This window comes from Corapipo altera, unplaced genomic scaffold (assembly GCF_003945725.1).
Source record: "Corapipo altera isolate COAL_440 unplaced genomic scaffold, ASM394572v1 104, whole genome shotgun sequence".
In the NCBI taxonomy this organism is placed as follows: domain Eukaryota; kingdom Metazoa; phylum Chordata; class Aves; order Passeriformes; family Pipridae; genus Corapipo; species Corapipo altera.
The window spans coordinates 3,075,505-3,090,813 of NW_020884920.1; the positions used below are offsets into that span (position 1 = coordinate 3,075,505).

The 15,309-nt window shown below is 43.9% G+C and overlaps 1 protein-coding gene across 2 annotated transcripts in view; it reads right to left on the minus strand.

The window, feature by feature from the left end:
- TTYH3 (tweety family member 3) overlaps window positions 1-15,309 on the minus strand; it is a 75,651-nt gene that overhangs the window by 28,954 nt on the left and 31,388 nt on the right. For both annotated transcript variants that reach the window (XM_027656512.1, XM_027656511.1), the window contains exons 2-4: window positions 8,885-9,054; window positions 1,555-1,666; window positions 700-920 (exon numbers count right to left, since the gene is read on the minus strand). In XM_027656512.1, the coding sequence (XP_027512313.1) occupies window positions 700-920; window positions 1,555-1,666; window positions 8,885-9,054 (503 nt within the window). The remainder of the gene's footprint in view (window positions 1-699; window positions 921-1,554; window positions 1,667-8,884; window positions 9,055-15,309) is intronic.

The following is a 15,309-nucleotide window of genomic DNA, read 5'->3' on the forward strand; positions in this document are numbered from 1 at the left end:
CCTGGTTTTCTTCAAGTAAAAACCACCACTAATGACTAACCTTCAGAGAGCTCTGGCTATTTGTGGGGTCTGGAGTTGAGGCAGGTAGAAGCATTTATACAACACACCCATCATACACAGTTGTTGAGAAATGAGACTGCTAGTCTTGTTCACACAATAGTGAAAAGAAGAATATATGCAAAGAAGAAGAAAAGGCATAGTAGCTTCTTGAACTTCCGAGACATTTGTTAGGAAATGCTTTGGTTATTTATTCCACATGTGTGGGTAGAGGTTTTCTGTTGTGGAATACAGCTGATGCAATCTTTTATTAAATATGTTTAATAAAAAGGAATGTTAGGGTGCGGTGTTAACTTATGGAACTAGTGCAGTTTTCTACTCTATTTAGTTAATCTGTTCTATAACCACGTTTTTTGTCCCCATGGTTTGTATGCTAGAACACAAACTACAGATTTTGTACACTGAGAATAAGTTTCTCTTCAGCTGGTTGTAAACACAGTTCAGAAAAAAACGTTGTTGTGCATTTTGATTTAAAGTGGATTCAGTTTTGCTGTAAAATTAATCAGCTGCGGGGGCCAAGAGCATCTGCAGTGATATATAGAGCCTCTGGCTCAGCCACCCAGAACATACACATAATTTTTGCAGAACAGGCCAAAGCAGACTCTACAACCACTGCACTACAGCACTACTACTGTGACACACCTGTACCAGTCATAGAGGTCAATCTGAATCGCCAGCTCCTCCAGAGACACCTCTTCATTCTTCCAAAAGGGGATCTCAGTTGTTTGCCTGACCAGATCATCCAAGAGACTTTGCAGTTTCTGGACAACATGCAGGTAGTCTGTCTGCTTTGTGAACATCTCCTCCAGCACCAGCAAGTTGGGTTCCACTGTTTGGTTCAGGGCCACTGCAGTATCCAGCACCTGGAGTATGGGAAAGCAAAAAGAGGGGGGGAAAAAGAAAAATATTGAAGGACAGGAAGTCAAGGAAATTAAAGGGAAGTAATTCTTACTAGCAAGTCATGGACAGCTTCCAGATTATCAGTCCTCTAAATTAAGAGGCTCAGACTGCTTACCCTTCAAAAGCAACTTAAAAGCATCTATAATGGAGATTGTTTGCAAGTAGCCCAGTGATGGTACTTTAGCTGAACCTTTAACACACATTCACATTTTGCAGCCGTCAGGGTTGCAGTGTGATACCATGGAAGTAGAGGTAGCACAGGAACAACTGATAGTATTAAAAGGCAACATTTTACTAAGAGATTTGTCTGCTTTGGGCTGCCTCCTCTTCCTGTTGTGGAAAAGAGCTGATCAGAAGCTGTTTTTAAACCTAGCAAAGAGAAGACTTCATTTAACAAGCTGTGTTTGCTTTGATATTTTTAGAAGAGCTGAAGAAATCACCGTGCCATTAATGGAAATGTTAGCACATGGATAAGCTCAGATACGAACGAAAAACAGGAAGAGACACGGGCACAGCCAGACTGGAGAGGAGAGGTGCTGAGCAGGTCTGCTCATTCCCACCCTGCCCATATCTGCTGCCACCCCTCCCGGTGCTCACCCTGTCCTGGACACCGGCCACGGTGCGGTTCGCGTGGCGCAGCGAGTACGTCAGCCGGTGGATGCCGTCGCTGGTCTCCCCATTCCCATAGAATCCCACAGCAATCCCAGCACTGCGGAGAGAGGAAAGCAAGAAAGGGGAGAGTTAAAGCTAACAGGCAAGTTGTATAACACAGGGCTACAGCACCCCGGGTAGGCACATCAGCACCTTCCACAGGAAGGGAAGCCGCTGCCTCCCAAAGGGAGCTTGGAGTGATTATGCTCCTCGGTAACCGCTGGAAAAACACACCTGTAAACATTCTGCACAGCATCCCTGTGATGAAGGGCAAAACACAAGATGCATATTTGATTTATGGTAAAATAATGAAAATCTGTCAGAGAACTGCCTGGTTGTCTGTGGCTGGATCTGAACTCCCAAAAACCCAGCCGGCCACGCAGCCCTCCAGTGGCTCCTGCAAGAGCTGCCATTGCTGTGTCAGGAGACATGTGCTCTCTCTGGACAGGAAATGCGGATTGTTTTGTTACATTTGTTTAAAGCAGGACACAAAGAGCTTGCTGTGACTGCTTGCCCATGGTGGTGGTTCCTCTGGATACATTTTGCATGCCCTTTTCTCTACACTGTGAAGTATCTATGAAGATCATCTTGATTTATCTTCCCATTAGAAACATTTGTGTCACACTGATTTAGAGTACTGGGAAGGGAGGCTTAATAACTTACTGGGACAAAAGGCTTATTTATTTTTAAGGCAAGTGAATTTCAAGCTTGCAGACACAATTCAACTCCAGCTGCTTAACAAATTACCACCTATCAGCTGATTTGCCATAACTGTCCACACATATCAGTCTGGCCCAATTATGAAGTAAACCATATTAACTTAAGCCTCACTTAAAGGAGGAAGGTCCTGTAAATGAGTTGCAACCAGAGGATTATCTCATGCAAGTCAGCAACACCTCTTGTATTAAGATATCACTGCAGGAACTCACAGTTCCTCTTCCCAAGCCCATATTTCCTAATAATAGAAGAGTAAAGAACTTATGAAGGGATCACACAACTAAACTCAGGGAAAACAAACATTACCAAGACAGTTTTTCTGTTCTCATGTCATATCTAGCTTGAGAGCATCCATGATCTTTTCTAGGAAGGTTCTCGAGACACCAAGGTTGTGTTTGTGGTAGTGGCAAGCAAAGTGGTGGTGGTGATAGTTTTGTTGTAAATCTAAAGTTATTCTGGATGAAACATTTAGTTCCTTCACAACAGCTTTGTGCTTGGGTTATAGCGCTGCCCTTACAAAGTGGGTCTGATGAAGGAATCAAAGAAGAAGGAAACAAGCCAAACAAGAGCTTTCAGAACAAGTAAGTGCCTTTGTTTAACAGGAAGGGTCACCAAAGGACACTAGGCTTTCCTCACCACCACCACCACCCAGCTGGGAAATGAACCCAAGCAGGCAGGCCAGAGTGGGCTTTGTCTACAGAACAGACCCTTGCAAAGATCTGCTCTGGCATGTTCATTGCAGTCCAAACAACTCTCTCTCCTCTCTTGCATCCATCCCTCCTTTCCTGGCCTCATCCACTTCGAAAGAGTGAGCAGAATAATATAGTTCACCTGGTCATATTTGTACTTTCTCCTCATACATAACAAGAAACAGAAGGCAAGCTCATGAACTGGAAGCAGATCCACTAGGAAAATCTCTGTCAGCCTCATGCTTTTTCCAGCAATTGAATCTCCATAAATTATAGAGAGCTTGGCCCATAAAAGCCTCAGCTGAGGAGTCTTCTAGGGACATGAGGCAGCCTACATTGTATACAGAAAGAGAGGCAGCAGGTATGGAACTCTAAATATTTAGCATTAATAGAAGAAATGAGCCTCTTTCTTCATGAACACCATTCCTCAAACATTTTCCTAATGCAGATTATGCTGATAACTAGAGAGAGAAAAGCCCTCTGCATTCCTCCCTGGTTGCAGCTATTATCAAAGCTTGATAACACATGCCTAGGATGCACGGGGGTGGAGGGGATAAAAAAGACACCACCCCTCCTCCCCCTGAACTAGAGAGATTACAGATCCAGAGCTATGCCCAGGATAAAGGCAACTCAGCATCCCATTGCAGCAATTGCAAAGCCATGGCTTGAATTTCCCCTTGTCTTATCAGAGCAAACAAATTCAGATGGACCCTTTCATCCTCCTGAGCTGCAGAAAACTTTAACAGTTGTTTCTGTTATAGACACCAAATAAATTCCAGAACGTTCTCAACACTGAATAGGCAGATCTGACCCTTTTAATTACCGAGCAATTTCTATTCAGCCTGTTACAGCTACTAGAAGCCTATTCTTTCAGCACTTGGTAAGTACCCAAAACCTGCTGCTTGGCTCTCAGTATTCCCAGCACAGTAGCACTGTTTTGCTGAGAAAGACTCAGAACCAGCACTCTGAAGTAGCAGTAGATACGTTGTCCTTAAAGATGCAGCCCAGGCAGGTACATTAGCCAGCTTACTCAGAGGTACCACCTATGAAGAGCTGGCAACTACAGGGAAACGACTTGAAACTCGTTACCCTGTTGGAGGCAGAACTACCCCAGCAGCCTTCCATAGGCTTCCCATCCATCCCTGCACCAACCACAGCTCCCACTGCCCCAGCCCTCCAGGCACAGCCACTACTCCTGAAAGAAAACACTATAGCAACAAGAACTGGGATAAAAGCCATTTAATCCAAGTAATAAATTCCTCCAGACATGCAGCTCATACATTCACTGGAAACTACACATAAAGCATTAATTATTCCATTACTGCCCAGCAAAAGCCAGCCCTGCTTTCACACCCTGTGCTAGCAAGGGGCACTTACACAGCCATTCCTCCCCCTAGGAGCAGGCTAGGGGGAGGTTTTGTGGCAGTTCCCTTTCTATCATTCTATAGAGGGAGGGAAACCATTCCAGAAGCCAGGCCAGGGGCAGCTGCCTGGACTCACGCTGTGACTGAGGAGGGAGCAGAGCTGAAGGGCAGGCAGTGAGGGAACTGCTGCTGCTTAGTTTTCTGTTTGCATTTGGCTTCATCTAAATCCAATCCAGTTGTTTCAAATCCCTGCCCACACACACTGATATGAGTTGCTATTGTTTAAAGCAGATTTAAGGATTTACACTAGTTTTTAACTACCTTTTATATGATTAAAGGGAAACAGAGGGGCTCCTTCTACTTAAGTGCATTCTTCTAAAACAAAAATAGATCAACTCATCCTAACCCAACAGCATAAGTCCTTGAGGTCAGGACAAATCACATGGCTTCTTGCACGAACCCCGGGAGGCACAGTAGCCTAACATACAGCAGATCCATCTCCCAGTACAGGATGACAAAATCATCACCCTATGGAGAAGCCTGTATTTTTGTCACACAGCCTGGATACAAGCACATCATTCCTGAATGACACAGCTCTTTTCCACCCTAGCACCCTCTGAAAGATACTCCAACACATTTTCAGTGCTCTTATAGGAAAGTCATCTCTATTTCTGCCAGTCTTACTTCTGTCACACTCCCCTCCCTAGCACACACACACCTCTCTCCTCCCCAATCTATACTATCCCATCCTCAATTCCTCCTTCCAAACTTACCTTTATCAGTCTCCTGTCACTTCCACTACCATCACCACCCCTCCCCTGCTTTCCTTCTCATTCATATTTTTGAATAAAATCTTAAAAATTAATCTATCAAGGTCTTACAGACCATCTAAAAAGTTGCTCCTGCTACTCAATAGTGCACTTAAAAAACCACTTGGCTACTCAATAATTTTGGTAAGTTTTAGGAAACCCACTTATTTAAGTCAAGAAAACATTGTACTTCTGAACTTAATGTTATCACTACCAGTGCACACCCACAGAAACCCACTAGACAGTACACTACCAGCTTCTCAAAGAATTATACAAGTGAGACAGAAGAGCAGCATGCCAGGATTTCTATGTATTCCTACAGATACAACAGCGTGATTTAAAGGCCTGCAGGTTGTACACACACTTTAGTATCACTTTTCAGTAAGGCTCAAGAAATTCAAGTCTGGAGAGCAGCTTTCCCATTGTTGGTATGCAAGAGTCACATGGGCTTTGGAAACCCCCTGATAAAGAACCAGAAAAGACAAATCAAGTGTCAATCTGAATTTGCTTGTGACATGACCTGCAAAAAACCAAAAAGTGTTTTCTGGATTTGCACAAGATATACATGAACAGCAGTACATTAATCTGATAGAGAGAGCACATACGTGCCTTCTAGTGATGAGATCCTCCTACTGTAATATCCACACACGCAGCAAAACCCTCCTGGGTACCCAGCCACCAGTCTGAAAAGATGAGCACTAGCCATTCAAATCACATCCTTAGAAATGAATAATCTAACTACACCAAGTCATCTTTAATTACAGGAACTTCTTATGAAGAACCCTTTTTAGACTTCTTGTTCTCAGGAGGAATGTTAATTTGTCTGTCTAATTACCACCTTGCACTTTCGCACCAAGGGAAAGTGCTATTACTGGCACTTGAGAAAGCAAGTTTTCACCATTTATTTGTACCCATTTCTTTCAGGTATCATCTCCACAAAGCTTTCTTCCCACCCTAGGTGCTGAGCTCCCTTCTGGGACAGTTAGGGTCACCTAACTGGTGGATGAGATGATTTATAAGACAGCTCCCCACACGCAGAATCGAAGCAAAGTTGGTAAGGACTAGAAATGAACTAAGTATTCAAGGAATAATGTCGGCTAATAATTCCTGCAGCTTTGTGGCTGGAGCAACTGGGAAGGCTCATTAGAGACATTTTGTTGGAGAGCTCCTGTTAACCAGTTATGCCTCCCTGCTGGCTCAGCATCCTCCCTTTTGCACACCGGAGACAGTGAGAGATTAGGAAACAGTGATCCAGTGCATACAGCAGGATTCACAGTACAAACAGCCCCCTGGGATTAAGTACAACCTAGATAAGCATGTACTAGGCACAGATGGACTTAAACAGAGTTAACTAGTTCTCAGCTAGGAAGACAATAGTCCACTTCAAAGTACTCAGACAGACCGGAGCAGCTGCTGGTTGGAACCTCTTATTGTTTCAGCACCCAAGCTACTCCTCTCCTCTTGCAAACAGTGCTACAAACTGCCTCCCAGGCTGATGTTTGGAACAGACTTACACCCCACTGCAGCCACAGCTGGTCTGGCACTTCTGTTACGTGTAACACACAGCTAGGATAGAATATATCCAGTGGACCAATCTAACTGTTGGTACTTAACTGTGACTTCCTGCTAGCACAGATTAGAGTCCCTGCTTGTTGGAATCTGTATCTGCATTCCCAGACACGAACAGAGTGCCAGGAGGTCTGGTTCCAGGGCCCTGTGGCATCCAGTTGCTGTAGAGGGGCAGAAAACCAACCTTGGCTCTGCAGAGGAACAGCAGCACTGGGACAGCACCTTCACTCACCGTGATGGTACCAACCTGCTCATTGTTCAAGTGTGCTGACTTCAGGGAGGAAATTAAAAACTTAATTAAAAAAGTCAAGACAAATATTCACCCAATATCATTGTAGATTCTAAGTTCTAAGGATACTTCTGCATTTAATACTTGCAGAAACAAATGGTACACCAGTGGTTAAGATTTTGAGGAAGCCTAAGCAGTTTTCCAGCTTGTGGACTTGTCAGAGTTGCATCAAGTTTACCAGAATTTATACTCAGACTTTCCAATTTTAAATTATCTCACACACGCTCTGGAGAGGTGCAGAATACCTCCTTGTCACCCTTTCTACAATTAAAAACAAACACAACTACCACACTGCAGCAGCTGTCTCGGTCACATATGCTGCACAACAATAGCTAACAAGGGCCTGTAGCAGCAGCACAGGCTATAAATAGCATCAGCCAGAGCTTCTGTAAGAGAGGGTTAGGACCACAGCACTCTCAGTGGATTGGAATGGATGCAGCTGAAGCTCTTAAGCTCACTAAAAGGAAGGTGAATGAGGCTGAGATTTCTTCTTTGCGAGTTGTTCTGTGGTTTGCCTTTCCATTCCAGGCACCTATTTGCAATCAGCAGAGCATGGAAGAGCTCCCTGCAAACACAGCAATACCAGGTGGTACAGAAGGTCTCCTCCACAGCCCTGAGCCTCTGCTTCTACAAGTAAATCCATCCCCAGCTGCTAAACTCAACACACAATGCCTGCTCTGCAGTGTTTGTTCCAATACTTCAAGGGTTTGCTGTTCTCTTAAGTATGTGCCTCGAAAGAGAAAATACACAAATGCCTCAGCAGCACAGTCTGGCCCTTGAACAGCTGAGCCTGGGCTTCAAGGAACACACTCCAAACAGATCACACATCAGATCTACCATCTATCAGCAGTCTCACACAAAAAGTGAACCACAAGGCACCGTCAAATACCATCGACTCATTGCTGTCTCCTCTGACTAAGGGACTGCTCCCAGACCTGCCAGACCCACAGAGGGGCAACCAAGACCACCCCAAGTGTTGGGCAAGAGTAGATGATGCTTGGAATTGGTAAGAAATGCAGTGCTCAATGTGGGGCACACACATCCAGAGAGCTCCAAATACTCATTCTGCCCAAGTCACAACAAGATCCAAGGCTTCTTCTCAAAATCTGCAAACATGTACCTCCCTTCAGATGCCCCACCATTCACTTTCTAGGAAATTCTCTCTATGAATTCTTTCTACACACATTCTTCACTAAATACTGGATTTTTCTTGTTTTTCAGAAATCCTTTTTGTCACCTCACGCCCAAAAGCTTCTGTTGCTCAGTCATAACAGGAAGCATTGCTGACCCTTGAACCATTGCTTGGAGTGCCCTTGGAGATGGTACATTAGCAGAGATAATGAAATGCAGCAGTGTCTCACACAGGCTGCAAAATCTGAACATTCCCTCCAGTCAAACACCCATCCTTCCAAACCCAAAAGAATCATCTGTGTCTCTTTCTTCCTAATCTACTCTCCCACACAGCCATTCTTTTTGGACACCAGATTCTAAGAAATCTGCATTTAGACCTGATAAATACTTCAACCGTGTACATCCTATTTAAGTGATAAGCTCCCAAGGACGGAATGTCCTTCATTTCTCACTTGAAAAGTATCAAAGAGGAGGACATCAGCTGTTCCTTTTCACACTGCTCGAACCATTAGGCAGTTCAGCAAGCGGTAGAAAGGAAGAAAACACATGACAGATATTTAAAACATACACACACATCAAACAGAAAGAGGAATTACTGCCAACAGTCACTAACTACAGACAGCAGGCCAAGTATGGAGGCACATGCAGAGGATGCACCACCCCAAATAACTTCGGGGAACCCACAAAACTTTGGGTGCCCGGCCGTACCTGCACACGAGGGTTGCGATGATGACGCACCAGGCCGTGCAGCAGCAGTCAGCATTCAGGTGTTCCTCGCTCTTCCGATGGCGGCAGCACAGCCAGAAGGAGTAGAACAGGAGGAAGAGCAGGTCCAGAGCCAGGCAGGAGAGAGCGATGCCACCCAACAGCAACAGGGCCTGTGGGAAACAGGGGCAGGAAACACTCACACCTGGGCACGGCCCAGCCGCAGCAGGGCAGGTCAACCAGGGCCCCCATGTGTGAGGGCTCTGCAAGGTGTACCTTGAAAACAAGTCATTTTGTGGGTTTGGTGTGTTTTTTTAAACATAAACAGGATGTTTTCAGTCCCACTTTCTCCCTTCTCTGCATTCCACGTTCTGTACCTAAGCTGTAAATCACTGAGCCATTTTGTCTGTCTCAGCTGAGTTAATCAGTGAGGGTTTCCTCTTCACTCCTGATCACAGGTCAGCAGATTTAAAGAACAAAAATAATAATAAAAAAAAAATAGTTCAGCCAGCTGCCTCTCTATCTCTACAGTTTTTTAATCTTCATGAATAAATATGCAGGCTTATTCATTAGAAATCCAAGTGCATGAGTGGGTTTGAAAGGGGGCGGAATTTATTATACATGCATGAGATTGATTTTTAAAAAAATTAATCCCCATGCAATGCTTCTGTTCAAGGTAGACCTAGAATAAATGGCAAACCCCTTCCATATACCATCCACATATATAGGTACAACAAACGTGGATGCCACAGACACACTGGCTTGAAGCTGTCACAAGCTGAATTAGTGTGTTATACCTACTTCTAGTCGTGTTCCTGGGAGAAAAGGGAAGCAGTAAGTGTTTAACTCCATTCCTATTTCTTTTTATTTGAAAAATGCAAACCAATTTTGCTAAATACAATAAAATAATTTAAATCCATTCTAACACCAAATATAGCCACATTTACTTGATTCATTCAGATGTGAAAAAGGATATCATTTTATCCATAAGCTTTTTTGGGTAACCCTTGGTAGTGGTGACAAAAGCCAACTTACTAGAAATTACTTAAATGTCTGGAAAGGGTCCAAGTCACCTACTGCTGCCCCAAAATCGGGGAGGCAGACATAGATCTGTATCAGCAAACCTAGAACAAAGGTTTGGGTTCTTAAATCAGTATCTCTTTTCCTCCCCATGCAGAAATTCCTTAAAGAACATTCATATGCTTCCTCCTGATCAAAACAATAACTTCCTTCTGATCAAAGAAATATAACAAAGAATGCTGAGATTAAAGTAAGACTCTCAACAAAACTGGTGACTGTTTCTAACAGGGTCTGGTAGTAACTTGCTCTTTGCAGGCTTTTCTTTCCCCTCTTTCCCCCCTCTCTGTTCCATAGGTACTCCCTGCTGAGTTATTATCCTGGCAAACTATATGAGCCACACAATGTCCTTCCCAGCCAAGCAAACGTCAGCCATACATAACGAGATCCATGCTGGTTAAATCCCAGTGCTGCACCACAGATACTCCACGTAGCCACGTGCTTTTTGCCCTCCCAGCCTTCAGAAACCCACCCAAAGCCCACCAGGCGCCCTAGGACGGGGGGCGGGGGGAGTTTACAGGTGCTGCTTTCCCAAACCGGAGAGCAGAAACTCAGTCCCGCTGCAGAAAGTGAACTTTGGGATCTTTACCAGAGATGAGTGGGGGTTGAAGGGAAAAATCCCTATCCCCCTTTCCCATGCTTTCACCAGATGGTGTGAGCGCTGCTTGAGATCCTGAGCAGAAAGGGGCCTCCGAGAGGGAAGCTGCGCTCGGAGCCCCACGTTCTCCCACTTCTGAAGGCTCACCATGTACGAGCACTCAATACTAATTTAACTAACACATTTGGCATACCAAAGCTCCTCAGGGATATTCTTTATTTTTTAAACATGTCAGGCTGCTGTAAGGCAAAGCTTTCCTGCCCTGCTCGCCTGCACTTCTTTCTTCACACCCTCAACCCTCCTGCACACGCTAAAAGGCATTACTGTGGAAAGACGAGCTCAGCTGAAAACATCCTCCCAGCAACTCTTTATCAGCAAAAAATTCACACTGCAGAGCTCCAGATGTAGGGGAACAGCCTCCATTAAGAGGAAATAAAAGGAAATACTGGGAAAAAAAAAAAGAAGGAAAAATTAATATTAAAGACTGCCATGCAGCAAGCAACCTGAAGTTCTTGCTTTGAAGGGATGCTTAATATATGCTTTAAATTTGCATCTGGCCAAAAAGGACTTGGCTGGCCACTACACCACAATCTGCATTTCATTTTCCAGAGAATATTTGTTTTCCATTAATGGATATGTGCCATGACAACAAGTGAAATCATCCAGCAGAGCAGTTATTAATCTTTCTGACTGATGAGTCAGTTTAGGACCCAGAGACTGGCTGGCAGTGAAAGCCTGGTTGCAACCAAAGATATGCCTCTGCCTGCCTGTCAGGATTAAACGACAGTATTTAAAAAAGGGGGGTTGAGGCTGGATAAACCCTCAGACACTCTATCCTGCAACAGTAAATCTGGGACTCGGTTATCCAAGGCCACATTATCCCGAGTAAATGTAAAATTATGCACTGGGCCTTTTGCCACAAAGGAGCATCAATTCGTCTTCGAACATTTGCTGAGCTATCAGAACCTTTATAGCAAATGATGCATGAACTGCCCTTACAGGAAAATGGAGACAACTTGGAGGAGCAACATTTTACCACGGTGCTGACACTAATGGCAGAAGTAGAGACAGAGCAGTCCCTGAAAATGAGTGTAAATCCAAGTGGTATCCGCCAGACTGGCAGGAGACAAAGCTACAGTGTCAGGAAGCACTTTCAAAATAAAAGTTAATAGCTGTACACAGGGAAGTACCCACATGAGCATTGCTGGTTTGGAAAGGCACCACAAAACCTGAGTGTGCTCGGTCTTGTGCAGGGACGGTGCTGCAGTGTTAAGAGCCTCTCTCAGCTCCAGCATGGTTGCCAGGATTCATGGTATTTATCCTCTCCATGGGAGTAAGAAGCCAAAAAAAAAAGGCAGAAAATATCTAGGTCCTCATGTGCAGAAAGGGTCACCATCACAATAAGGAACAAAGGAGAAGACAAAAACACCCCCCACAAAACTATCTGGGGGTTGGTTAACTCTTCCATGTGGTGTGGGGATACCCATAAGTGCTGACATCATTCCTAAGGACATATTTGTAGATCAACCTTCAGTTAATTCAATCCTTGGTCTCCTAGACCATGCCTTGTGTTCCTGGGGATCAAATAAACCAATAAACAGTCTTGCCTACCGCATGAAAAGTCTCCATACAAAACAGCCGCTTTCAGCGGGCAAGTTCCAAGTGATCCACACCATTAGTTACCTGAAATATCTATGGACTGTGGTCCTGGAAGGCTAATTTTAGCTGCTGAGACTGCACTTAAGGAATGGATACTTCATCACATCCTACAGTCACAAAGGAAAAGATCTACATAAGAACGAGAATAAATACAAGATATATTTACTCCTTTAGAAACAGGGAAAGCCTAAAGAAAGCCACGATGCACTGTAATGCTGGAGGTAAACACCGGGTTGCATTCAGGTTAAATTTCAAGGGGTTTACCACTGCCTTAAGTGCTGTTCATTCATCACACAACCGTACAGGAGAGTGTTGGCTTAATGACCCTTCGTCACACCATCATGTCCCCTCTGCCATGAAGGTTACTGGGCACAAGAAGTCCTGGCAGCAGAACAGGTTTAGGAAGTTAATTCTGAATACACAAAGGCTCAGGACACTCCATGTGTTAATCAAGTACAAGTTTTACCAATCTCAATCTATCCAACTTTCAATCACCATGTTGTTTAGACCTTGACTGTACTAACAGCAGCATTTTGTAGTGAGCAGCTCTTCACATGAAATTGATGATTGCTATTTTAATATTAGTTAGGAAGTCCACTAAAACTCACTAAGAAACCCCAAAGATGAAGCCTTTAGGTGGTTCCTGAGAAGGTTTCACTTTTAATCTTCCATTGATGATTTTCAAGGTATTTCATCTTAAAACTTTGTAATTTCAACCAACAGGGCAAAATAGCTACAGCTTCTGAGCACTTCAAAAACACAGTGTCTTAATCACTGCCAGCTTGAGAATGGTTTGTAGTTTTACCTTAAAGTTTGCTTTTGCCCAAAGAAAGCTTTCCACTGAATCTGCAACTACTATTCTTTCTGCATTTCCACACAGCGATTTGAGATAGTGAGAATTAAAACAGAGGGAAGAGGTTAAAGGAGTGTGGGAAGAGAAAAAAGTTCACCCAGAAGAACAAATGAAGCCACCTGGGCTGCTGCCAAAGGAGCACTCATCTCTATTTATTCCATGAAGGACGGAAGTCATCTTAGCAAGAAAAGAAACTGCTGTGGGATAGTGTCATGCCTACACAACTTCCTACACTGCCTTTTTCCTTTTTTTTTTCCCCTTGACTTTGGGACATATCTTTAAAAAGCTTACATACTCATAGATAATAAGCAGCTCTGTCCTACCAAACTGATTTTAACTGATTTTTTTTTGTAACACTGGCAACACAAGGAGCACACTCTGACCTCCTCATCAGCTTGTTCTGAACGTGCTTGTGTGTTCAGAGAGTTGATTTTCGTTTCTGAAAAATGTTGTACGAGATGTTTGTTGAGATACTTGAGTGTCTCAGGATGTCACTCATCCCACAGCCCCTCCAGAAGGATGCAAGCTTTGATAGGGAACACAGCCAACCGTTTATTGGCCAATGTGATGAGGGGGGAGGATGTGGAAACCTCTGCTGATCTCAGCACTAAACTATCCCTATCTCCTCTGCCGGGGGACAGGCCTTCCCAGGCCAATTACTGCACTCAACACAGTGGAGGAGCAAAGCTGGGCAGGAAATGTGCTGTGGAAGAGGCTTTTCCCACGGTACTGGGATGTAATCTCCTCCATGAGGGATCCCTCAGCAGCATGGAAGAGCACCATGGAAACAGAGGACAGGTTCCACTGTGTCATCCCCTTATACAGACATCTCCCAGAGAAAGCACACTGTTGTGCAGTGTGCAGTAGAGATATATTTAGGGCAAGTCCACACTGGAGCAAGCAATATAGGCCAACACTTTGCCTTTAGCTTTTTTTGGTTGTTGGCTTTCCTTTCCGGAAAGGAGGAAATGCCAAGCATTATGTCATGCCTTTTTTACTCTTTTTTTTCAAGTCACCTTAAGACAATACAGCAGATACATTAGAATAAAAACAGATCTGCAGTTGAAACCTCTCCTAGCATGACTAGATAGCTCAATTCCATTTACCAAGTTGGTTAAATGACCAGGCCAGTTTCCTCAATGTTGCAAAGCTCTCTACATAGGCAAGGGCATTACACAGTTCACTGGTATTAGAGCTGTGAACTAAAGCCACTTTAATTAAAAATGAGTGTTCACACAGGGTTTTAATGTAGTTTAACTAGAATGGCCTTAATTCAGTGTAGTTTAATTCACTTTAGTGCATTTAAAGTGGTTTTACTAATCTATTTTGAATTTATTCCTCCAGTTAATTCAGATTAATTTCTCAAGTGTAGGCAATGACTGAGAACAAGGCTAGGTTGATTACAGATTCATCATCATTTCCTCCGTACTAACAAATATTCTGATCCCTTATTTCATAATTAAAGACTCAACACTGCCTTTAAAATTGGTCCAATTCACAGAAACCACCAGGGCAGAGGCCAAAAAGACTCAAACTTGCTGATCCTTGGCTTATTGCAGTGACCAACTCAGTACAATCATCACCAGGGTTTTGAGAGCTGTAGTTAAATAATACAGAGCACGGGTACATCTGCACACCTCAACTTCCACAGGCTGCACAGGGGCAGGTGCTAGAATTCATCAGAGCAGTTCATATCACACACCAAAGAGATGGAAAGAACTGAGTAGAAAGGATTTGCTTGACAATTGGGTTGGATATTTTTTTTCCTGCCCACGAATGCAGATCTAAGCCGTGCTAATCAGCAGTGAACACTGGAGTCCTATTGGGTTGAAGTCAAGTAACAATCCATTTATTCCCTTAGCTGTTACCAACTCAGCAATCTCCATCTTACACAGCAAGGAAACATTCCCAGAGGTAAGGGGGTCCTCTAAATTGGATGTTCTTATCCCTAGTTTCTCCATAATGCTGGCTGAAAGCCTCTATGCACTACAGCGATGAAAAGAATGAGACACTCTCACCAAATTCAGTTTCTAGTGACAGGTCCCCACAGACTAAATCTTTATTAAATGAGGCTTAGCTCAGAACTGGCAGCTTGTCAAATGAGCATTCTCACTGAAAAGGCGGATTTCCTTTCTGGGGATTCTGCAAATTCCCTTACAGGGCTCTAAAAAAACACCACCATGGATGCATCAGTGCTCATGCAGGTCTTTGCCCCAAATTCCAGAGCAGCAAAACGTGCAT